General features: G+C 37.5%; 1 protein-coding gene across 1 annotated transcript; it reads left to right on the forward strand.

The window, feature by feature from the left end:
- Nucleotides 1-729: 729 nt before the first annotated feature.
- On the forward strand, nucleotides 730-23,228 carry LOC306773034 (complement C3-like; the record flags this gene model as incomplete). The annotated part of the gene is made up of 43 exons (XM_079262727.1): nucleotides 730-806; nucleotides 3,367-3,562; nucleotides 3,830-3,992; nucleotides 5,896-5,990; nucleotides 6,134-6,222; nucleotides 7,526-7,608; nucleotides 7,695-7,782; nucleotides 7,887-7,989; nucleotides 8,089-8,209; nucleotides 8,395-8,510; nucleotides 8,903-9,049; nucleotides 9,455-9,554; nucleotides 9,667-9,761; nucleotides 9,884-10,075; nucleotides 10,197-10,352; nucleotides 10,581-10,710; nucleotides 11,132-11,200; nucleotides 11,395-11,592; nucleotides 11,684-11,801; nucleotides 11,896-11,984; nucleotides 12,097-12,236; nucleotides 12,420-12,632; nucleotides 13,618-13,681; nucleotides 13,768-13,857; nucleotides 14,001-14,207; nucleotides 14,285-14,360; nucleotides 14,474-14,633; nucleotides 14,791-14,886; nucleotides 15,368-15,518; nucleotides 16,111-16,196; nucleotides 16,509-16,586; nucleotides 17,279-17,434; nucleotides 17,537-17,599; nucleotides 18,595-18,676; nucleotides 18,793-18,829; nucleotides 18,969-19,059; nucleotides 19,167-19,256; nucleotides 19,343-19,445; nucleotides 20,364-20,453; nucleotides 20,659-20,751; nucleotides 20,858-20,941; nucleotides 22,857-23,001; nucleotides 23,087-23,228. 43 exons carry the CDS (start codon nucleotides 730-732, stop codon nucleotides 23,226-23,228), a joined length of 4,962 nt encoding a protein of 1,653 aa, XP_079118853.1.
- Between the last annotated feature and the right edge of the window lie 1,627 nt (nucleotides 23,229-24,855).

Below are 24,855 nucleotides of genomic sequence, written 5' to 3' on the forward strand. Positions count from 1 at the left end.
TTTCCATGAATAAACCCTAAAGTTCAATAACGTAATTTGTGTACTTTATATATATCTTTCAGAAAACACATCAATGGAGTGATTTATTGTCAATATTCAAATACCATGTTGCTTTTATAAATCATACTTATTTTTCCACTAAAACTGTACAAAGTAAAAGAAAATATAAGTTTCCATTTCCCATAATCAGGCTGTTTCACATAAAGATTCCCAGTTTTTGCAACTCTAAAAGGCCCTGCCAACAGTTTACCTGGAAATTACCCAATACAACTTTCGCCACAGTGTCTCTTTGCTCATGTCCAAAAGTCAGATCATGCATTTGTTTACTGATTCACAAAAGATAAAATAGGTAAAAGTGGCTCAAACTTTCCAAGCAGAAAAAATAAAAAAATACTGAAAAAATATACAATAAGAAAACACAACAGCAATAAAACTGTTTACTGTGATCCTATCGACTGAAATCTGCACTTTTGTGAGACATGCAAAACACATATTGATTTTGACTGTTTTGTCTTTACTTCAAGGAGGAGCTAAACCAAATTTGGGCTGAATTTCTCAATTTCTGCTGGGAAATTGTGTGTTTGTGTGAACATTGGTGTCATGACACACTCTTTGAAGGTGGAGGGATGACATTATAATGAGGTATGAGGGAGGAGACAGCTGTGGATAATAATAGGGTGCTGCACAGCCTCAGTTTACACTGACAGCAGCTCGGGATCGGATCAGACGATGAGGAGGGCTCTTCTCCTGCTGCTGGCCTCTCTGGCCTTTGCCTCACTAACTTCTCCTGCTGATGGAGCTCCACTGTGAGTAGCTGAAAGCTGAATTAGAGTGCACATTTCCTATTATGTGATTAGAGCAAACCTCAGTCATATTTTACATTTTGTGAATGTAATTTGTGCACCTTTGTTGCATCTTACTTGTGGATTCTTGAACACTTTTCTAACAAAAAGGAGCCACAGTACTTTTTAAAATGAGGCATCATTGAAGTTATAAGGATGCAAAGTCGATTTCTTTTTCTATACTGACATCACATTTTGTCATACATTTAGATCTTCACAAGGTACAACTTCAAAAATTATTCGGAGGGGATTTGATTTTTTGTAATAAATTTATAGGCTACAAAATTAAAAATTGATAAAAAGATTAAAATAGTTGCACCACAATGCAATCTATATGTCACATGATTTAAGTATACACTATTCACAAAAAGTTAGGGATATTCAGCTTTTGGGTGAAATTTCACAACAAGCCTAAAATGCATTCAAACCTGTACAGGTGAACTTAATGTGATCTTCTCTAAGCTTTTAAATGCACATGTCCAACTGTTAAATGTTTCAATAAATTTTGCACAAGTTGCTTTCTCTAACAAGGAGCTTAACAGCAAAAATCACGGCAGGTGTGTGATCCTTGAATTGACCAATAAATGTCCTGGTTCAATTAGAGCTGGTGTTTAAACAGTTGTCCTCATCATGCTGTTCACATTTTGACATCATGAGACCAAGACAACACCTAACAATGGAACAACAGTCCCTTGCCATTGCGATGCTTCAAACAGGACGTTCTCAGACAGAAGTGGCCACTGAGCTTGGAGTGTCACAGAGTGTCATCAGCAGGTTGCAACAGAGATATGGAGAGACTGGAAGAGTCACAGAAAGGCCTAGAAGTGGACGTCCTTTGGTCACATCCCGTGCTGATGACCGCTACATTGTGAACACTGCCCTGAGAAACCGGATGATGAATGCCACTCAACTCCAGGCACGTTTAAGAGAGGTGAGAGGCACCCAAGTGTCACGTCAGACCATTCGAAACCGTTTACATCAGCGTGGTCTGCGTGCTAGACGACCTGCACGGGTACCTGACCACACCACCAGGCACAGGCATCATCGTCTTGCATGGGCCAGGGAGCATTTACGCTGGACGAGGAACCAGTGGGCCTCAGTGCTGTTCTCTGATGAAAGTCGATTCACACTGCAGAAATGATGGCCGGCAACGATGTTGGAGACGTCAGGGAGAGCGCTATGCATCAGCCACTGTTGTCACCAGGCGAGCTTTTGGTGGTGGCGGTGTTACAGTGTGGGCAGGGGTGTCCACTTGGTACAGAACTGCCCTACACTTTGTGAATGGTACAGTGACAAGCCCATACTACCTGAATAACATCATTAATCCAGTGATTGTGCCCCTACATGAACAGCACAGGCCTAATTTCATCTTCATGGACGACAATGCTCCTGCTCATCGAGGCCGCATCATCAGGGAACGGCTGTTGGAGACTGGTGTACCTCAAATGGAATGGCCTGCACTCTCTCCAGACCTGAATCCCATTGAAAACCTGTGGGATCAGCTGAGCCGTCGTGTAGAGGCTCGAGACCCTGCACCCCAGAACCTCAATGACCTGAGGGCTGCCCTTCAAGAAGAGTGGGATGCCATGCCTCAGCAGGCAATAAGTTGTCTTGTGAACAGCATGAGACGTCATTGTCAAGCTGTAATTGATGCTCAAGGGCACATGACGAGATATTGAGACGTTCAAATTTTTTGTTGTGGTGTAACTACCATTGTTGTTACCTTTTGTGTTGAATGAATTTTTTGAGATGAGGAAATCAGTAGTGCATCCTTCTACTTAAATGTCTTACTTTTATAATATTATATCACTGTAGCATGAACATATTGCATTTTCCATAAATTTCACCTGAAAGCCAAATATCCCTAACTTTTTGTGAGTAGTGTATATACACCTGTGTTAAATAAAGTCTGCAACACCATGAAGACCAACAAGCTTTGAGTCTCTTGCTATGTATTTGTAAGAGGCTGCAGGTTAGTCTACATGGTTGTTTGTGTTTGCATAGTGGGGTATTACACCAGAAACAGCAAACAGAATCTAGAGTCAAGATGAAAAAGAGATCGAATAACTGTTGGATTCTAATCAAGATAATCAATGAACCACTCATTAGGTGCAGAGTCTGCACAACTGCTCACAACCTTCATATAAAGAAATTCCTACAATTTCGAGGGAAAAAAAGGGTTCAAGAGGGACTCAGATATTTTTTTTTAATCCACCTTAAGGTCAGAGCAATTCTAAGATTTAATAAGTGAAATCTAAGAAAACTGAAGGGAAGAGATTGAAAAACGGGTTGAGTTTCCCTTTTTATTTCCTTTTTTTTTTTTTTAAATTCTTTAAACTGTTGTGTATTTTTTTTAAAAAATTCCCTTCCCTATCCTATCCTTCCCTCCACTTTCAACACAAAAAAAGAGTGTAAAGTTCATGTAAACATGAGTAATTTATTGTTAAATCACGGCCGTGTGGTGCATGTTAGACATCTTTGTTTTTACAAACTGATCACAGAAACTTGACCATCTCTATTTCAGACACGTGATGTCTGCTCCAAACTTGCTGCGAGTGGGAACAGCAGAAAACATATTTGTTGAGTGTCAAGACTGCACTGGAGGAAACATCGACGTCTCCATCAAAGTCATGAACCACCCAACAAAATCTAAGAAACTGGCAGAAACAGCTGTGTCCTTAACCAGTGATGGAAAGTTCCAGGCACTTGGCCAAATAACGGTATATAAAATACTCATTTATATGTTTATTTTTTTTACCTACATTTTTCTTTTAGGGATAAATGCACAATATATTTCTGTATAAAAGCGTGTAAAGTAGACGTCATGCACGCATGTTTCCAGCCGAGGTTATTTCACAGCCTGTAGCCGGTTAGATTTTTAACTTTTTATGAATATATCTTTTAGCTCCACTTCCAACAACCAACCAGAAATGACATGTCTGTGCTTCTCCAAATACAAGTGATGTGTCTCTTTATTCTGATTTCAGATTCCAGCTGGAGACTTCAGCAGGGATCCCACCATGAAGCAGTACGTTTACCTGCAAGCTCACTTCCCTGGCCGAGTCCTGGAGAAAGTTGTTATGGTGTCCTTCCAAGCTGGATACATCTTCATACAGACAGACAAAACCCTCTACACACCCAACAGCAAACGTGAGCTCAGTGTTTCCTCACTGCTATGAGATCCAACACCTACCGCTAGTAAAAACCTCTAGATTACCAGAATTTGTAACTGCATTTTATTAAATGTGTTCGAATGCATGTTAGTGGTTATTAGTGGTTGTTGGAACATTACAGCCCTATTATAAGACAGGAAGCACTAAAAGAAAGGCATCATTTGAGTAGGACTTGGAATATTCAGATTTTTATGCAATGTAAGTGCCAATATCTCAAAATACTGGATCTAAGATTCTACATGATGCAGCCAATCAGATTACTGTAGATTTCCCTCACCTGATTAAACAAACTTTTAAAGCTCCCAAATAACCCTGCCCTCCTGGAAGTTTCTTTTTTCAAATGAGTACTTAACTAAAAAAACAACAACAAGATTTTATCTTACAAATTATTACAAGTTACATTGGGGTTAATGTTTATAGATCTCTAATACTGTATGGTTTTATGGTGTACAATACACTTTGACTCAAGTCCGACAAATGAAAAAAAGTTAAGAAAATTTCCGATTTTTGAATATGAGGTTTTTATTAGACTCTTTAACAAAATGCAACACAGACACACAAAAACTTATTTTTGGAGGTATATTTACCATTTAGTATGATATTTCAAATTACAATGTAAACTTCTGCTTCCTGTTATTAATTAGGAGACAGAACACAAATTTCAGATAGGGCTTTAAAAAAGATTTTGAGCAAAGTTTTTTACCACAGTGATACACAATGTCTAAGAAACTGTGTGAATAAATGATGCATATTGCTTTATAGCACATAAGTCAAAGTCAAGGCCCGAATGAATTATCTATGGCCCCCGGGATGATATTTGATTAGTATTAGAACCGGCCCGCAGCTGTAGCCACCCGCTGGTGTTTTGCACGCACCAATACTACATTTCCCACAATGCAACGGTAACCCGCGAACTCACTGCGGCGCAGCAAGCGGACCTCGGCTTCATCATTCATTAGCAGTCAGAGCAGATGTCAACTTTCAGCTACCTCCTCCCCAAAAACTGGCTAAACGGAAGGTGGATGCTGAGAACAGGGGGTTTCAAGCTAGGTGGGAGGCAGACTACATGTTCACTGAGGTAAATGGCAAACCTGTGTGTCTTCTGTGTGGAGAAAGTTTGACTGTAATGAAAGAATACAATCTAAGAAGGCACCATGAAACGTCTAAGAAACACACAGAAAGTATTGTTTTGTCTGTGTGCCATATGTTTTTGCATTTTATTTTATTGTATTTTATTTATTCATTTATATTTATGTTTCAGTTAATGGACTCAGGGGAAACTGCAGATAAGAACCATGAGAAAGAGCACAACTGATTTGATTTATTCTATATTTTCTCATTTTACTATTTGAAGCAGTAATTGGTAGGATAATAGAGCAGCATAATATTGCATTTTCAGTTTATAATGCATGCAGTTTCATTTATGCATTTATCTTGATATAAAGAACGTATTTTTTTTCTGAAGGAAAATTGGTTTTTTGCTGTTTGCCTGTTGAAAATGTTTTCTCTTTAACTTACTGACAGAGCCATAAGAAAATATTACTTTATTCATTTAATGTTCAGGACATGTGATTTTTCTTTGAAGGCAGTTTGTTCTTGTCTGTGTGCCTGCTGAAAAATGTTTTCCCGATTATTCATTTAATCATTAAATAATACACTGTGTTAGGTCTTGGTTCAATAGGCTACGTGCAATCATTTCAATATGTTTTAATAAACATTGAACCAATCCGGCCCTCGGCTTATAGCCTATTTGTTTTTTTGGCCCTCTGTGTATTTGACTTTGACATCCCTGCTTTATAGGGTGATGTGACTCAAAATGCATCTACTTATACACCCATACCTTTAAGTTTGTACACTAACTGAACTCTTTGTCCTGTCAGTTTATTACAGGATGTTTGCCCTGACACCTCAGATGAAGCCTGTAGAGAGAGAACCTGAAGCCCAGACAGAGGCTTCCATCACCATTGAGCTTGTGGTATTGTGTTTTATTCTTTAAGAACAGACTCAAAGGAAATTTAATCGGGTGTAACTGTGAAAACTCATCAAAACAGCAAAAATGCATCCACTGAACCCCTCTGGCAAGACAAGATTTAACAATTTCTGTAATATTCTTTTCAGACTCCTGAGGGCATCATCTTACCACTTGATTCAGTTTCTCTAAAATCGGGTCTTCACTCTGGAGATTATCAGCTTGGTGAAATTGTCAGGTAAGTCATTGCTGTTATTATTTTGATAGTTGTAAATGTCTACATTGTATTTCCAGCCACCTATATTAGTTCAAACACGAAAAAAACATTATGCCATCAGTAAAAAGGAAAATATCTTTTATGAATCTGACTGAGCAGAAGCCCAGATGGACAGAACTTTAAGCCTGGGTCATACAATAGAAAAGAAATAATTTCTGTGTTATTTCAAGATGAATAGATCTGGTCACGTGTGAAGTTTAAATTAATTAGTTAAAATGGTCAGGTATGGGACAATCATGTTGATTTACACTTATGGTTTTGATATGGTTTAACTATGTAAATATTCCTGATGAATAGAATTTTTTGCATTATTATTATGAGTTTACTATCTGTACAATGACTGATCTATCTGTTTTATAATTTAGTTATCCTGGCTTTATCTTCAGTTGGAAAAGTGACAGCAGCACAAAACTACCCCAGTTGCACACCTTTCTATTTAGGTCAACAAAAAAAAAAAGTTTTGCTTCCATGTTTTAAGGGTTTTTTTCTTGTCCAGACCCAAACCATTCCTTTATGGGTGAGGTCAAAATTTTTTTGGTTTAATAAACTTGAACAATTATTTAAAAACACTGAGAGGACAGTGAATATTGGTGATGATACCTTTAATGCTAAAAAAGAGCCTGCACAAGCTGCTAAAGGAGCTCAACATGTGGCTGAAAAATATATGAGAACATTCCAGAGTGTCTGGCAGCACTGCATAAAAAAACAGGCCATTTTTTCCACCTTTCTTTTTCCAGGTAAAATAAAAACCAGTTCTGATTGACTAACATGAATTTGCCTAGAGGAACATAAACTCATACATATGAGCCTAAACACAGTAAATTCATAGATCCACTTAAAAACAATCATGTAAAATAAATGAAAACAAAAATGGCAAGTGTAGGAAGAAAATTTCTTAAGTATTAACAGAAAAAAAGAGCAGAGAGGGCCCTGCGATGGAGTGGCGAGCTGTCCAGAGTGTACCCTGCCTTTCGCCCAAAGCCAGCTGGGATAGGCTCCAGCTTCCCCACGGTCCTGAATTGGATTAAGTGGTTTAGAAAATGAATGAGTGGATGGATGGATGGATGGTTGAGTATATAAATTAGGTGTGTATTGACTTTGGAGCTTGCCATGGCTGCCTGTAAGACAGTGTAAGATTAAATCCTTTGTGTGACTGCAAATGATCTGAAGTCTGTATTCTGTGTTTCCCGTAATCTCTGTAATAACTATCGAAAATTATTTATTTCAATAATTATTTGGATATGTGGTCTTGTGTGACGTGCAGCCCTGGTCTGTGGAAATTGGTGGCAAAGTTCCAGAGCAACCCACAGCAAAGCTATTCTGCAGACTTTGAAGTCAAAGAATATGGTAACTCTCCAATTACTAAGACTACTAATCTGTACAACATTAAATTATCTTTCATCTGCTGAATCACAAAACACTTTTCATTTTAGTGCTTCCCAGTTTTGAGGTCAAACTGTCACCTGTGACGCCCTTCTTTTATGTGGACAGCGAAAAACTCGTCATCAAAATCAAAGCTACGTATGTAAAGGCGGATTTGTTTTTTCAGAGAGCAGTTTTACAATCCCATGCTAGTTTGTTTCACTTACGTGTGGGCCTTAATCATTTCTATCTTTTGGTTTTAGGTATCTGTTTGGAGAAGAAGTAGATGGGACTGCCTATGTTGTATTTGGGATTATGGACAAAGGTGAAAAGAGGAGCCTTTCAAACTCTCTTTCAAGAGTGCCAGTAAGCACATACACTATTTATGTTGTGTAGAGGTAGTCTATACTATGGATGCACATACACAGTAAGTCAGACTTACTTTTCTTTATCATTTCCCATTAGGTCCAGAATGGAGAAGGAGAAGTTGAACTAAAGAGAGAGCAGATCAAGGAAATTTTTGATGATATCCTAAAGCTTGTTGGATCCTCCATCTATGTGTCTGTCAGTGTGCTGACAGAGAGCGGTAAGAAAGACACTGTGTGTGTCTCTTCTATATCCTAAATCTCGTGTGAGTCATATTCTTCACTGTCTCAGAGCTGACAATTAAAATCGGAATTTCGAAGTCTAAACTCTTTTCTCTTCTTCTAAGGAAATAAATAGGAAAAAGACAAATAATGTTCATTTATTGTGTTGGTCTTTCCGTTGCAGGTAGTGAAATGGTGGAGGCAGAGCTGAGAGGCATCCAGATTGTTACATCACCTTACACCATTACATTTAAAAGAACTCCAAAATTTTTTAAACCAGGAATGTCCTTTGATGTTGCGGTAAAGAACCAATTACCTGTTTTAAACCTGAAATACAGCAAAATTTTGAATTTAATTTAAAACAAATCTCTTGCAGATAGATCCTTATAAGGATTTGTGTATTCTGAAAGTTAGCCACTGTTTATACACAAATCATTATAAAGATCTATTTATTTTTATTGTATATTAAATCATAATGTCCACTGCAGACATTATAATTTGCTGGTCTATGCATAGTGCTGCATATACCAGCACTATATCTATGCATAGACAGTGCTGGTTGAAGAAAAGCTAACGTAGTAGCATTTGACTGTTTAAATGATACTCAATTCAATTATGCCTACTTGTTATTGTTTTTTTTCTTTGTTTCTTTGTTTGTTTTAATAAATTTTATTTTCTATACTTAATGACAGGTTGAAATTTTGAATCCTGATGAGAGTCCAGCAAACAATATTCCAGTTGTGGTCACTCCTGGTAATGTGAGGGGCCGGACTGCAGCCAACGGCATGGCAAAGCTAACAATCAACACAGAAGGAACACAACAAAGCCTGACAATCATTGTAAGCATGCTTGCAGTAAATAGGGTGTAAAATATTCTAAGGTTGTTTAAAAACTACAAACACCAGTCAAAATATTTAATACAACTTCACATGTTCCTCTTCCCAAAACTATGCTCATCCATAACAGTGATGTTTGTTGTGCGGAAAAACTGTAAAACAAAATAAGATTCGAACACTTTTCCTTGTAATATGCTATCTTTATGTGTACCATGCTAAAACGGTGGCCATGACAACATTGTTTGCATTGTAAAAATAATGTATTATAGTCTTTACCATTATCTTTTTCTAGCATCCCCTAAGAGCAATAATGATTTCCCAGAGATCAAAACAGAAAAACAGAAATCTTTTATACTCTGTGTTGAATTTCTTTTCTCTTTCTTTATATTTGTGTGCTCTTAATTACAGGCTAAGACAGAGGAGCCTAACATCAGAGATGACAGACAAGCGTCAGCAGAAATGAAAGCTTTACCGTACAATACCAAAACCAAGCATTACATTCACATAGGTATGGAAATAAATGCAAATAAATGATATAATTGCAACAGCAGCAAAGAACTGTATATCATGCAGGAGATCTTTTAATTCATTGAAACTTTGCACCTCTTCAATTCTTTAAGGTGTGGATACAGCTGAGCTTGCATTAGGAGACAACCTGAAAATCAACCTCAACCTTAATAAGCAGCCAACTCAAGAGAAAGACATCACATATCTGGTGAGAGATATTTTATACTTGCATCAAGTTGCACATGCTATAACTATGTTCGTTGTCTTCCATGACCTGAGCTAGTGCAGGCATTCATGTTTAAGTACTGATTTGCAAACCTGTGTCCCCAGATCTCAAGCAGAGGTCAGCTGGTGAATTTTGGGCGCTACAAAACAAAAGGCCAAGTATTGATTTCCCTGATAGTTCCTATCACCAAAGATATGCTGCCATCATTCCGTATCACAGCGTACTACCATCCATTAGACAATGAAGTGGTGTCCGATTCTGTTTGGGTCGATGTACATGACACCTGCATGGGAAAGGTGAAGCACAAAACATGAATGTAGCGGAGGGAATCTTAGATGAGGAGAGAGGTTTTAATAATACCCAATGGATATTAAGCATAAATGCAATTCTCATTTTGTTCTATTTCTTTACATCTAGCTGATCCTGGAACCATCAAGACCGGCTGCTTCCTATGAGCCTCGTAGGATGTTTGGATTGAAAGTCACTGGGGATCCAGAGGCCACAGTGGGACTGGTGGCTGTTGACAAAGGAGTTTACGTCCTAAACAATAAGCACCGCCTCACCCAGAAAAAAGTGACTTCCTTAATCTTAAAGATGTTTCTGATTGTCTCAAAAAGTAACAGTGAATGAGATGCATATCTGCTTGTTTTTCCATCCATCTCCAAAAGTGCACTGTGTTCATGAGTATTATGTGCTTGTGATAATTATACAAGTAAATTCTTCTTGTCATTTGTGACTGTTGCATGTTTGACTTCCACATCGCGGCTCTTAGCCTGATCTATTTGCTTTCCTACCCTGCAGGTGTGGGATATAGTAGAGCAGTATGATACAGGCTGCACGCCAGGTGGAGGCGAGGACAATATGCATGTGTTCTTGGATGCTGGACTTTTGTTTGAGTCCAGCACTGCTTCAGGAACTCCCTACAGACAAGGTAACCCCTTTTCACTCTACTGTGGAGACTGGTGTATCCCAGTTTTCAGAATGACAAGACAGGTAGACTCCAGATGGGCTAACTTTCCACACTTTTAACACAAGGCTGAAGAGATTGTTTTGGACTGTGTAAGGAAACAAACAAAGGGAACACACCTAAACTCTGCAGATATGCACCACCAGATAGCTAAATCAACAAATCTTTTTGCTGCGAGACAACACTAGAGCATACTGAGACAACGACTTTTGAGGCATTTTAAATTTTTATTAGAGGCCATACATGTATGATCTGATCACACGCCTTTACCATTTCCATTAACTTCCTTTTTATGTGTGTTATGGTTTGCAATAACCAATGACAAACCAACTCTATTTAAACTGGCTAAATTATGTTAAAAAGGTTGTTTGTTTTGTATTTTCAGATTTGAAATGTAAGACATCATCAAGGCAAAAACGAGCCTCAACAATATTAGAAGTCAGAACCACCTTAGGTAAGAAGCTACCAAATATCGAGTTATTTGTCATAATTCCAATAATTCCAAATCTATTTATCAGTGGAAATGCAGAAAACATTTCTGCTTTGATTCATACGCATATCTAATTTGAGGAAAAATTATCTCTCTAAATACCTTCATTTAAAACTTTAATGTCATTCTTTCATGCACAACCTTCTTCCTCTTTCCAGTGAGTCAGTTTAATGATAGCGTGGAGCGTGAATGTTGTTTGGATGGCATGAAACCTACCCCACTTTCATACACCTGCAAGCAGCGCAGCGAGTACATCGAGGATGGTCAAGCCTGTGTTGATGCCTTCAAGAAATGTTGCCAGGAGATGGAAACTCAGCTAGCTGAGAAGAAAGAAGAAAACCTCCAACTGGCTCGCAGTAAGAGACAGCATAGAGAACTGGGAAGTGGCTGTTTAAAGTCATACTGGCTGTGACAAACTGAAGTAATGATATCTTACTTACACTTTAGGTGAGTCTGATGACAGTTACATGGACAGCAACGAGATTGTTACGCGCACCAATTTCCCTGAAAGTTGGCTGTGGACAGACATCAAACTTCCTGCTTGTCCTGCTGAAATGCCTAAATGGTGAATAATATGTAAACAAATTCAGTGGTTTGAAGGCAAAACCTTTGGTTCTGCAGCTGTGCCTCAAGTTGCTGCTGTTGTCTCTGTCTTTCAGTGCGTCCACAATGTGGGAAAACAGAATTCCTTTGCAGGATTCAATCACAACATGGCAGTTCACTGGCATCAGCCTCTCACGCACTCATGGTGGGGACGCAGCAACTAAAATCAGTGATGTTTCTGCCACCTTTTAAATGGCTGTCTTCCATTATTTCATCACTTTTTCAAATGTATTTTTTTGCTCTGTCTCATTGGTAAGGAATCTGTGTTGGTGAGCCCTTAGAGGTCATTGTCCGGAAAGAATTTTTCATTGACCTCAGGCTTCCTTATTCTGCGGTCCGTGGAGAGCAACTGGAAATTAAAGCAATCCTGCACAACTACAGCCCTGAAACTATCACTGTAAGTCAAAAGCAGGAGCATGTCACTAAAGCTCAGAGTAAGGCCAAAAGATTTCAGAGTTTAACAGATTTTTAAAAAACATTTTTGTCTGATATGGCTCATTCACTTTGCATTTAAATACACAGACCATCTTCGATGCACTACATGGAATCAGTCTTTTAGCATCTTTGTCTTATTTTTTAGGTTCGTGTTGATCTGACTGAGGAGGAGAATGTATGCAGCGCAGCTTCCAAACGTGGGCGATATCGCCAGGAAGTCAGAGTTGGGGCCCAAACCACTCGATCTGTACCATTCGTGATTATTCCCATGAAGGAAGGAGAACATAGCATTGAGGTCAAAGCAGCTGTGAAGGACTCATCTCTCAATGATGGAATCAGGAAGATTCTGCGGGTGGTGGTAAGTGAGGCAGACAGTTTGACTGGAACCACTTTGTGTTTCTTGGTGAAATTCTTTTGACGTCTGACTTGTTGAAATGTAAACCTTCAGCACAACCTGAGATCTTAACCGCTAGAAAGTTTAAATTTATTTAAATCAAAGTTTGTTTTGATCTTTACTAGACAACCAGCCATTGTTTTCTTACAACAAAAAGTCTACCTACTCAATGATGAGACGCTCAGTGCCTCGTCATTTGACACATGGCACTCGCAGCATGTAGGGCATTTTATAACTTTTACAAATAATGTCTCATTAGCTGCAAGCAGTGCAGTGCTTGGGTGCTGGAATAGTGGTTAGCACTGTGGCCTTACAGCAAGAAAGTTGCTGGTTTGAGCCTCAGCTGGGGTTTAGGCAGTGGCCTTTCTGTGTGGAGTTTGCATGTTCTCCCCATGTATGCGTGGGTTCTCTCCAGGTACTCAGACTTCCTCCCACTATCCAAAGACATGCATGTTAGGCTAATTGGTTACTCTAAAATTGCCCCTAGGAATGAGTGAGTGTGAGTGGTTGTTTGTCTCTGTGTGGCCCTGCAGTGGACTGGCGAGCTGTCCAGGGTGTACCCTGCCTTTTGCCCAAAGACTGCTGGGATAGGCTCCAGCTTCCTGCGACCCTTCATTGGATTAAGTGGTTATGATAATGCATGAATGAATAGTTGCTAGTAGGTTACAATTAAGATATGCAAGCAGCTAAAGGTCAAATAGTAGAAGTGGCTTCCACCAGAACTCAGTGATGAGGATCATAAATAACTAGCAATGTTTCTGTTTTTATAAATGAACGACTTCACACTCCTGACACTTGTTTTGTCTTTGCTACTAAGAGATTGTTTGGAGACTGATGTTGAAAATAAAACTTGAGATGAAATGGAAAAATTAAATCTAGGATATCCAAATGCTCTGCTTTTACTTTTTATCATCCATGTTTGAACCACCATTTGTTTTTTTTTTTTCAGCCTGAAGGTGTTCTTGTTAAAACTACTAAGGCTGTAACTTTAGATCCGGTTAAGAAAGGCGAAAGTGAGTTTACCCGCAATCACTTCATTAAGACATTTAGGAATAGGATGTTTAATTTCACTCTGATTCCTCTTTTTTTCTGTCTTTAGATGGTGTACAAGAAGAAATTTTGAATGGTAATATTCCAAAGACTGATTTGGTTCCAAATGCACCCACTTCCACACAGGTGGCTGTAACAGGTGAGCAATACGATCAAAGTTATGCCATTTAGTATGTGATAAAAACCCTGAACAGTGAGCTTCCTGTTGATCAGGGGCTTTGTTTAGTTTTCTTCCTGTTACCTTTGAGATTTTTATTATAGTTTATATATGTGTCCATGTAGGTAGAGAAGAAGTATCTGCACTGGTGGAGAATGCTATCAATGGGAAATCAATGGGCACTCTGATCAGACAGCCCGGTGGCTGTGGAGAGCAGAACATGATCCACATGACCCTGCCTGTCATTGCCACCATATATTTGGACAAAACTAATCAATGGGAAGCTATTGGCTTTCAAAGACGGGATGAAGCCATTGGGCATATAAGCGCTGGTAGGCAAACACAGATGAAACTAGAATATTTCCTCATGGTGCTGAAATAAACTGACTTTCTTTGCTTGTTTTTTTAGGCTACAAACACCAGCTGACTTACCGCAAAACAGATGGATCTTTTGCTGTTTGGACTAACCGTCCAAGTAGCACCTGGTAAGGCAATTAAAGATTTTTTAATTGAGATTACATTTTCTGGACAAACTTATTTAACAAGTATATTTTATTGACTTAATAATAAAACTGAATTATCTGTTTTCTTCATCAAGGCTGACGGCCTACGTCATCAAAGTGTTCTCCTTAGCCAACAGCCTGATAGCAGTGAAAAGTGAACATATCTGTGATGGAGTCAAGTTTCTGATCCTCAAAACTCAGCAGCCTGATGGCTTGTTTAAGGAAATAGGAAATGTTATCCATGGAGAGATGATTGTGAGTGCACTTATTTCTTTTATATCCGTTCTTTCTGTAAAGCATGCTAAACTTGCTGCTTGCTATTATAAAATATTTGTTTAAATTCAGTCCATTTGTAAGAATTTTAATGGCAGTAAGGATGACATCTGGTGTTTATGTATGTTTGAATATACAGGGTGACATTAGGGGCAAAGATTCAGATGCCTCCATGACAGCCTTCTGTCTAATCACCATGCAAGAGACACGCACACTGTGTTCTGCAACTGTTGGTGTGAGTACTTATTCTGCATAGAACACCTTCCCCATGCATTTCCTCATCAACCAGATATAAAGTTGTTTTCAGTGTGCACACTTTGTTTTTGTCAAGGAAACTCAAACTTGCTCTTCTTTACCCTACTCAGAAATCTGACAGTAACTGAAGTGTAATGATTGTATCAGTTAATATTATCGCTGTTCAAAGGTTTTTATAAACAACAGTACAAATCAGCTAAAATGCTTTGTGAATATCACCTCATCCTTCTCCTCTTGGATTTTATTGTTCCCAGGTGTCTGTTTTCAATCTCTATCCATTCACTAATATTAATTGTAATTAGCTGGACATTCCCAAAGACAAGAAGAACAAGTCACATAGCATTCTCAAATATGAGTGGACATTCATTTTGACTTTTAATATTTACACTGATGTCTTATAGTAGCTTCTTGTTAATCATCCATGCTTACACTTTTCTTTCTTTCATTTTTCATTTGTCCAGAGTCTGCCAGACAGTATAACCAAAGCAGTTGGCTACCTGGAAAGACGCCTTCCCAGTTTAACTAATCCTTATGCTATTGCTATGGTATCATATGCCCTGGCCAATGAAAATAAACTAAATCGGGACATCCTCTTCAAGGCCGCATCTCCAGGTGCTTTCATATAAATTTTCAATTGCTACATGTATTTTTGATATTGTTGCTTAGAAAATTTAATATGCCATTCCTATAATTTACTGAACATATTATATCACTGAAACCCTGAAACTTCCTTAAAAATAAGTTTTAATTTGATTGAAAATTGCTGGTGAACAACTGGCGACCTGTCTGGGTCGTGCCTTGCCTCTCACCAAACGATTGCTGGGATAGGCTCCAGCCTCCCTATGACCTCTAAGATTGGAACAAGTGATTAAGAAATTGAGTGGATGGATGGATGGATGGACGGATGGATGGATGGATGGATGGATGGATTGATGGGTGGACAGACGGACGGACAAATGGATGGATGGATGGATGGATGGATTGATAGGCGGACGGACGGATGGATGTATGGGCAGATGGACAGACAAACGAGTGGATGGATAGCCTGTTAACCTATGAAGGGATTGGGGGCTTTTAATCCTGAATCGTCCTGTTTGTTGTCAGCAATGTTGTTTGTTACACAGCTGTTCACCACAGCCACACTATCTAAGCTGAACATGATCGACAGCATAAAAGATATCTAACAAGTCTGTGTTGCTTCCAGAGTTATCCCATTGGCCAGTACCTGGGGGACCTAAGTTCACACTGGAGGCCACAGCGTATGCTCTTTTGGCTCTGGTCAAGACGAAGGTAAGACTGTCCAACATAAAGTGTGTTTTACGTTTACATCTATGTCAACTCATCATAGGACAGACAGCTAACAAAACAAATGGAACACTTCTCAAGTCTATTATGTCCATTAAATTTGTAATAGAGTAAAACTGACCAAACAGTCGATTCTGAATTTATATCAGGAAAACAGAAGTGATCCAGAAATCTAAACTTTGTCATAAAGCTTTGCAAACTGTCATAATTTTAACTATGACCAAGCCAGCACATCTTGTTAAATTCCTCAGCATAAAAATAATGAGTTGTTTTTCTTCTTTTCTCCTCTTAAAAAAGGCCTTTGAAGATGCAAGACCTGTTGTAAGATGGTTCAACCAGCAACAGTTTGTGGGTGGAGGCTACGGATCGACTCAGGTAACACAAAATCTCTGTTTTTTTCAGTCCTCATTAATGACAAATAATGTGAAGTTATCACTCAGTGGCAGTGGTCATGTTTTACACTTGTCTGCTGAATTTAATGTCTATACATCAAACAGAAATTCAGTTTTACTGTTCATTTACTAAATTATTGATGGCGGAAGAAGCAACATGTTTAAAAACACTTTTCCCAAGTTCTGTTTTCTCCCTACTGACCACCATTTGTGGACCAGAATAAGAGCGAAGGCTATACTGAGTCTGGTGTCTGGACACCTGGGTAAAACAATATAAAGGAACTAGGCCAAGAATAGTTCTATATATCAAACTCGACAATGTGAAGGCCTTGCATATAAATAGCTGTGACGTGTGCAATATCCACAGCCAGCAATGAATCATAGAGCACAATAGTACAGGGGATCTACTTTCTTACATACTTAAGGGGCATTGAAAAAATAACAGATCACCATCTGATAATTTCAAATGTTTAATTGTTTTATAGGAAAATTTTGATTTGTTTCTGCTAAAGAAACCCAACTTCATTTTAGCTTGGACCAAATGTGTGCCTTATTATAATTAAAGTTATTATTTCATTTTTTTAAAAAATTTTTTTTAATCTCTGTTTTTGTTTTTATTTAAGATAATTTGTTGCACTATTAAGCATGATTTTGCCTCCTTTCTTCCTTGCCCAGGCTACTATAATGGTGTACCAGGCTGTGTCTGAGTACTGGTCAGCTGCTAAGGAACCAGAATATAATCTTAATGTGGACATTTTGTTACCAGGCAGAGCAAAGCCTGAAAAATACCAATTTACCCGAGAAAACCACTATGCTACAAGAACATCTAAGGTTTGAACATAATCTCTCATGTGCACATATAATGCTCTATGAACAGTATGTTGTTTTTTTTTTTACCCCAGTCTGGATATTTATGCATACATATTCCAACAGATGAATGACATTAACCAGGATGTGAAAGTGAAAGCCAGTGGAACAGGAGAAGCAACAGTGAAAGTAAGAAACATGTTTGGAGCTTACTCATTTTGTTTGTTTTTTAACCCTAGATGAATCCACATGCATTTTCTGTCAGTATCTAAATAGTGAGCATCGTTTTCTGGTTTCTTAAAGGGGACAATAAGCAGAGATTCATCAATTCTGGATTGAAGGAATTAAATAATTGCAATGTAAAGAGCAAGAGGCATTATTTCATCCGCAGTATAGCATGATAGCACACATCGTCTGTGTTGATTTCCAACACAGATGCATGTTCTTAATTTCCTTCTCAACCCATTAAGATGAAAATTGCAAGATCATGTATCATTATTTCATACAAACGACATCTTTTGGATTTTTAACATTTCGAACCATGTGTGCTACAGTTTCTTTAGTTTTTTTTTTTTTTAATACTGATAAACATTAAGATGGTAATGACTACCATGAAATCCCTCAAAACATTTATTTTTTGTTTTTACTTCAGAACCTTTCAAGATTAGGATTCATCAAAATAAAAGTATTAACTAACAGTGATATCCCTGTCACACTTTCAGGAAGCCTTTTTCAAGCAATGCTTTGGTTGATGAATGTTTTAAAAAAATCCAATTTCTGTATAAATATATTAAAATAGTTTATAAGGCTTTACAGTTATGGTGCCTCATAATAAAGCAGATCTGTTTGTGCTTCCCCCTTTTTTTTTTTTTTTTTTTAGAAAATAAGAGCAAAACTTTTTAGAATAATATCAGTGAATGTAGAAACATGAGAATGCTAAATTTTCCTGCTAATCTGCAGTGATTAAATAAATAGTTTTTAAAATTCTGAGTTGGTTTTCAAAATGGAATTTTTTGAAAAAAATTTTTATCACTTCCCAGCCACCATAGTGATAAAATGTACTTGAGATAAAAATTAACAGGTTTTCTTTGAATATTTGCTCAATGAGACTTAGTAATATCTAGATAAGTGCTCAATATTTTTAATTCTGAGTCACAGAATAAAGGAAATGATTGATTTGACAGATGGTGTCGCTGTATTATGCCATACCCAAAGAAAAAGAAAGCGACTGCCAGAAGTTTGACGTGTCAGTAAATTTCACCAAAGGTAATTTACTTTGTCTATTCATCTCTTCAATATTAGTTTATTTTTTATTGTTTGTTTTCCTGTTTTAGTCATTTCCATACATATTCTAATACATATCTAATGATTTGTTCTTCCAGAAAAGGACGATAAATACAAACTTCAAATAATGGTTTTGTAAGTAGAACACGCTTTATTCCTGCTTGTGTCAAAAGAGAATTTGGTAGCATCTGAAATCTAAAAAGATTTTTGGTTTACTTGCTTTTTGACCACTTCATCTACATTATTTTAAATAATGTGTGCAATCTCTGTTCAGGTATAAGGACAAAGATCGTGATGCAACAATGTCCATCTTGGATATCGGCTTGCTAACTGGCTTCACTGTTGATACAAAAGATCTGGACCTAGTACGTTTTTTTTCTTTCTTTCTTTACTGCAATGATTAAGAAAAGCAGGTAAGGAAATCAAGATGTGTTTTATAGGAACGATGATGCATATTTTTGTGTCTGTGCAGTTGTCCAAAGGTCGTGCCAAAACCATTGCTAAATACGAGATGAACACAGTTCTGTCAGAGAGAGGCTCCCTCATTATCTACCTGGACAAGGTAAATACCTGTCCTTTTCCATTTCTTCTTTCTAGCCCAGTGTTTGATTGGTCCTGTATATGTCACTTTTATTACGCCTTCAACAGGTTTCTCACACGCGACCAGAGGAGATCTCTTTTAGGATGCAACAGACGATGAAAGTGGGGGTCTTACAGCCAGCTGCTGTTTCTGTTTATGAATACTATGATCGTAAGTCTTAAAGGCAATATGCTGCTTTACTTGGCTTTTGCCTTTTTCTTTTTTATTATAAGAGTGAATCAAATATATTTGAAATGTTCAAACGTTCAAAAGTCATTTTCAGTTGTAATGAGTCATCTAACATGTCACACCTGCCATCTGGCCTTATTTGGATACTGCATTGTATTATGCAGGGAATTTTAAATCCATACTCCTGCTTTAAATGATAGCTTAAACCTAGAAAAGCTCATTTCCTCTCTATTTAACAATATCTTTGCTTTAGAAAATTTGGAAAATGTGTACATTGAGTGTACACGATTGGTAAATATATAATTTCACAATGTTTCAAAACTAATATTGCAGTTTCTAACATTTTTTTTTTTTTTTTTTTTGATTAGTGAGAGTGTTTGAAATGCTACACACTAGTGCAGGGTTTTTGGGCTGGGGAAGACATGCTGAGCACAGGAAGGAGCAGATAGGTTGGAGAAAGAAATAAGTGTTTATTTGGTAAATAAAAACTAGCTGAGGCAGTGCAGCAGCGCAAAACACAGACTGTTGTGTGGAAGTGACGTTGTGAGACAGAAGGTTATTCTGATTGGATTGGATTAGGGGAGTTAAAACCTCAACTTAAAAACATATTTATGCGGATAGGTGTAGATGGATTTGTTTTTGAAAAACTAGGTCATGTGGAATCTTTTTTTTAAATTTTACTCGTCAGAGGGTGGAAGATATTTGGTTTTACATAAATCTGCTTATTAGTTTCCTGTTAGAAATGTTTATACCAAAAGGTTATAATGACAGGTGTGCCTTATGTCCAACTTCAGTCCCAGACTTGACTCTCCACCTCTGTTTCATTAATCAAATGTACACGTTTTAGGTGTACTTGAATAAGCTCGAGTCATTTCAGATTTCTTTTCTTCCCATCTTCAGAAACTCCTTGCATGAAATTTTACCATCCTGAGAGGGAGGCGGGAAGATTACTGCAGCTCTGTAGAGGTGATGAATGCACATGTGCAGAAGGTAAAGAACCTGTTAGTCAGTACATATTTTGCCTTTCTGTATTGTATGTGAACTTCAGTAATTTCAAGTAAACTTGATGCTGAAATTAAATGAATCTGAGGGCTCATTTTCGTTGCAAGCACAAAACCAGCATTACAATTAACAAATTGTATAATAAGTGTGTGCAAACCAGTGACTTACTCTGTATAATCTGTTGTATTTTCAGAGAATTGCAGTATGCAGAAGAAGGGCAAAATCAGCAATGACGAGCGCACTGCCAAGATTTGCGAAAGCACAGAGACGAGCAAAATTGATTATGGTATGAAGCGTGCTGCATCCACATTCTTGCATCAACAAATATGTATTTAGCTTTGTAATTTTGAGTGAGGAAGGGAACTAAAGGTCTGTGTATTGTCTGCCCACAGCATACAAAGTTTTGGTGGAAAATGTTGCATTCAAGGGTTCTACAGACGGTTATGATGTTCGTGTAAAAGAGGTTATTAAAGAAGGTAAGTTTTAATTTCATTCAAACATTCTGTAGTGCTTTTTTTCGTTTTATTTGTTTTTGGGCACTATCTCTTTACTGGTCCCTTTTTTAAATTAGTCTTACCACTTTGCATGCATAAATCGCACTGCTTGTTGGTCCCCAACAAGAGGTGGTCATAGCAAAGGTTTAACAACCCATAGATTTACATAAGTCTACTCCTACAGATTTTAACTATCAAGCATTGACTCAAATTGAAAATAGTTATTAAATATCAGGAATCATTTGTGAGACACTTTCCAAAAACAGGAAAATGTTTACATTCAGTAAAATAATCACAGTTTCTTATCATCTCTAAGTATTTTAAAGTGTGTAGCATACTAGTGAGAATGGTTAAGTTCAAACTATTTTTTGTCTAAGAACCTAAATACAATTATACAATAATCTTCTTTAATATATCTACATATATTTATTTATTTTTCATTAGTTTTCTTTTGGCACAGTTTATTATGTTAAAAGGACAAATGTTTTTTTATTTACATGTCCAGCAGAGCTTAGAAAAAAAAACAACAACCCACATCTATATTTTATATAGTGATATTTTTTTCCTTATCTTTTGTAATATACATAAATAATTTGTGGTAAATCAGCATGTTACTTTATCTTACATTAATCACTAGCTGCTACATCAAATCTTATTAAACAAATCATATTTTGTTGCATTTGTGGTAACGGCATATAAGGTTGTATTATATACCTAATGTATATAGTGCTATTTTAAAGTTTTTAGTTTTTTTTTTTTTTTAATTTACTATAAGTACTGGTGAAAACTCATTAAATTTTTTAAAAAAAAAGTTTATTTAGAGATTTCAAAAAGAGAATTTGTCTTAGAGCCATTTTAGGGCATTATTAATCTCCACAAGTGGAGCAGTTGGGTGCACCATAGTTTTTATACTCAGTTGTACGGTTTAGCTGGATTTATACTCACACGGCGCCTGCATAAAGTTGGTGATGATGTCACCGTCATATATACCTTGCAGGCCTGATGCTCACCTCGTCCGGACCTGACATAGGCCCCCACTTGCAATGTGGCTTCACAGAAATGCTTCCTTGCAATGGGTTGGTTTGTGATTATGTGCTTCTGGACTTTCATAGCTTCTTGCTGAGTTTTGGTAAACACTAAAGAGAAACTGCAACACAATAGTGTAACCACACACTTGAGTGCAAGAGCACATTTTACCAGTGTGAGCTGTGCTGGCTCTGTTGTACGTAGACGCCATGTGAGTGTGAATCCAGCGTTTTACTCAGCAAACTCTGATTATCTGATCATTCACCAGCAACCTGAAAGCACAGAACTAATGTGTTTATCTTTAAAATAATGTTTCAGCATGGGATGTTTAAAATCTTTATACAACAGCAAAAAACTACTTGCTTTCTGGAAATGTGGCTTTGTTTTGAAATTCTTCTGAATTCAGGGTTTATGTTCAATGGACAATGGACCTCCTGTTGTTAGACTCCAACAAACTCAGGCTGTAAAAGCCACCCTGTCTTTACTCAAAATATATAGCAATGTTAAATCAATACTTCTTTAAATGTTAAGTGAAAAACTAAGCCTATTTAACTACAAGGGCAATAGTGAAAGCTCTGAAAATGCCCTGAGCATAAAAGTAAAATGACTGTATAAAGCAGTTCTGCCAGATGTTTTTATGGAAATAAGACATTTTTTTTTTTACACCTAATAATATTAAGAATTTTTTAAAATAATTGTTGCATTGTCGAAAAAAAAAATCAATATGAATTCAACAACAGCACTCATTTCTATTTTTCTAAATGGACTCAAGTTTCATAATGTTGCACCAATATTGCAAATTTAACCCAGAATATGCATCAAGTTACCAAGATCCAACTCTTATCTCTGTTTGACTATGTTTTAATTACAGGAAGCACCGATATTGGGCCTTTGAATCAGCTGCGTGGATTTCTCAGTTATAAACACTGCAGAGAATCTTTAAGTCTGACCAGGGGTAAAACCTACCTCATCATGGGCTCATCCAAAGATATTCATGTAGATGAGAAAAAGCAAACGTAAGTATTTTTTGCTTAATTATGTTTAAGTTACAAAAAACTGGTACATCACCACATGATGTATTTCTCTCTTTCCTCTACTTAGGTATCAATACTTGCTTGGTGAGAGGACCTGGATTGAGTATTGGCCTTCACGAACAGAGTGTCAGACTGAACAGTTCCGACCGGCTTGCATGGGCTTGGAGGAGATGGTTGCACAGTACACAGTGTTTGCATGTCAGCAATAATAAAACTCAGTGGAGTGTTTTGCAGTTTACCAAACAGTTTTCCCTTTTTGGTACATTTGTTAATAAAAAATGACTGCTGTAACATGCAAAACTGACCAATTTACTCTTCTAAATAAATTGTAATGGTCCTTAATGTTTGAGTCTTATATTTTGTTGACTTTTGGGAGTCACCATTTGCTCTGAATTATTTAAACATATATTTTCATACCTTCCGGTCACCTCATGCTCCATCTTGTCTCTTTTAAATGTGATTGATTTTCCATTGACTAATAAAACAAACAAAAAAATGTGTATGGGGGGGGGGGGGGGGGGGGGGTAGATGATTGACATGGAGCAAACTCTGAGCTCCCCGTAGCTAAAAGCTAACCGAGCTAACCTGGAGATAACAGGAGCTAACCAGCTAATGGAGGTACATGGGCTAAAGCTAGGTCATGTTATTAAAAACCTTGGTTGTTCTGTGTGCTTCTTACTTGAAGCGTGAGGTCCGGTACCTGTCAATCATAAGGACACGCCCCTAAATATGCCGAACTTCGAGATTAAATTCATTTTAAACGGGCGAGTTAGAAAAAAATTCACTCCCCCCACAGTTGTCATGAAGGTAAACCTTACCTATAAACCGAAAATGGATTTTTGAACCATGCTGTAAACATGTTTATTTCTGCCGTGAAGTTGGTCTTTTTAACATGGGAGTCTATGGGGATTTGCCCTGTTTTGGAGCCAGCTCCTAGTGGATGATGGGAGAAATGCAGTTTTATGCACTTCCGCATAGGCTTCACTTATAGCTGCTGGAGGCTCCATCCATCTTTCTTATACAGTCTATATGGCATGAGCTGAGAAATATGAAAATAAAGCAGTGCACACTCTGGACTGAGAAAAACATACTATAGATTAATTCTTGGATGATGAGTAATAACTATAATTTTGTAAAAGCAGTGAGTTATTCAAGCATGAAAATGAATTGTTCAGTGGTGGCCATTAAGGAGCAAATGTTGCTAATTCTATGTTAATATAAGATTAGAGTGTTTGATTTCTGGTTAAAGGGGTAAATATTAAAATTGTGTTTGTGTTTCCTGTGGAGGTACTATTCTGGTACTCACCTATCGCATGACCTGTAATGCAGGCAGGGTCCGAAGCAAATTCGGTCCCAGGAGAAGCCGAAGCCGAAGTCTGATTATTCTGCATCCAGCAGCACATGCAAAGTACAATTACATTGCATGGGGCCATAATTAAAACATAGAGCAACTATGACCAGTAAACACGTTGTGCCTGTAAGGAAACATACCTGACAGCAAAAGACATCTCTGTAAAGTCCAAAATTATAAGTGTGTTACTTTTCTGCATGTGGCTAAAACAAGGAAATAAAAACAATGGAATGATGATGAAGATCAGCAGAACTGAAAAGACTCTGAGGGTACTTAGAAGCATTCCTGGGAATCCATCCATCCATCCATCCATCCATCAGTTTGCAGGGAAGCTGGAGCCTATCTCAGCTATCAGTGGGCGAGAGGCAAGGCACACCCCAGACAGGTCGCCATATATACAGTATGTATTTATACATTTTATATATATATATGTATAGAGAGAGAGAGAGAGAAAGACAGAGAAATGTATGTGTGTGTGTGTGTGT

Source organism: Telmatherina bonti (assembly GCF_933228915.1).
Source record: "Telmatherina bonti genome assembly, chromosome: 3".
Taxonomy (NCBI): Eukaryota; Metazoa; Chordata; class Actinopteri; order Atheriniformes; family Telmatherinidae; genus Telmatherina; species Telmatherina bonti.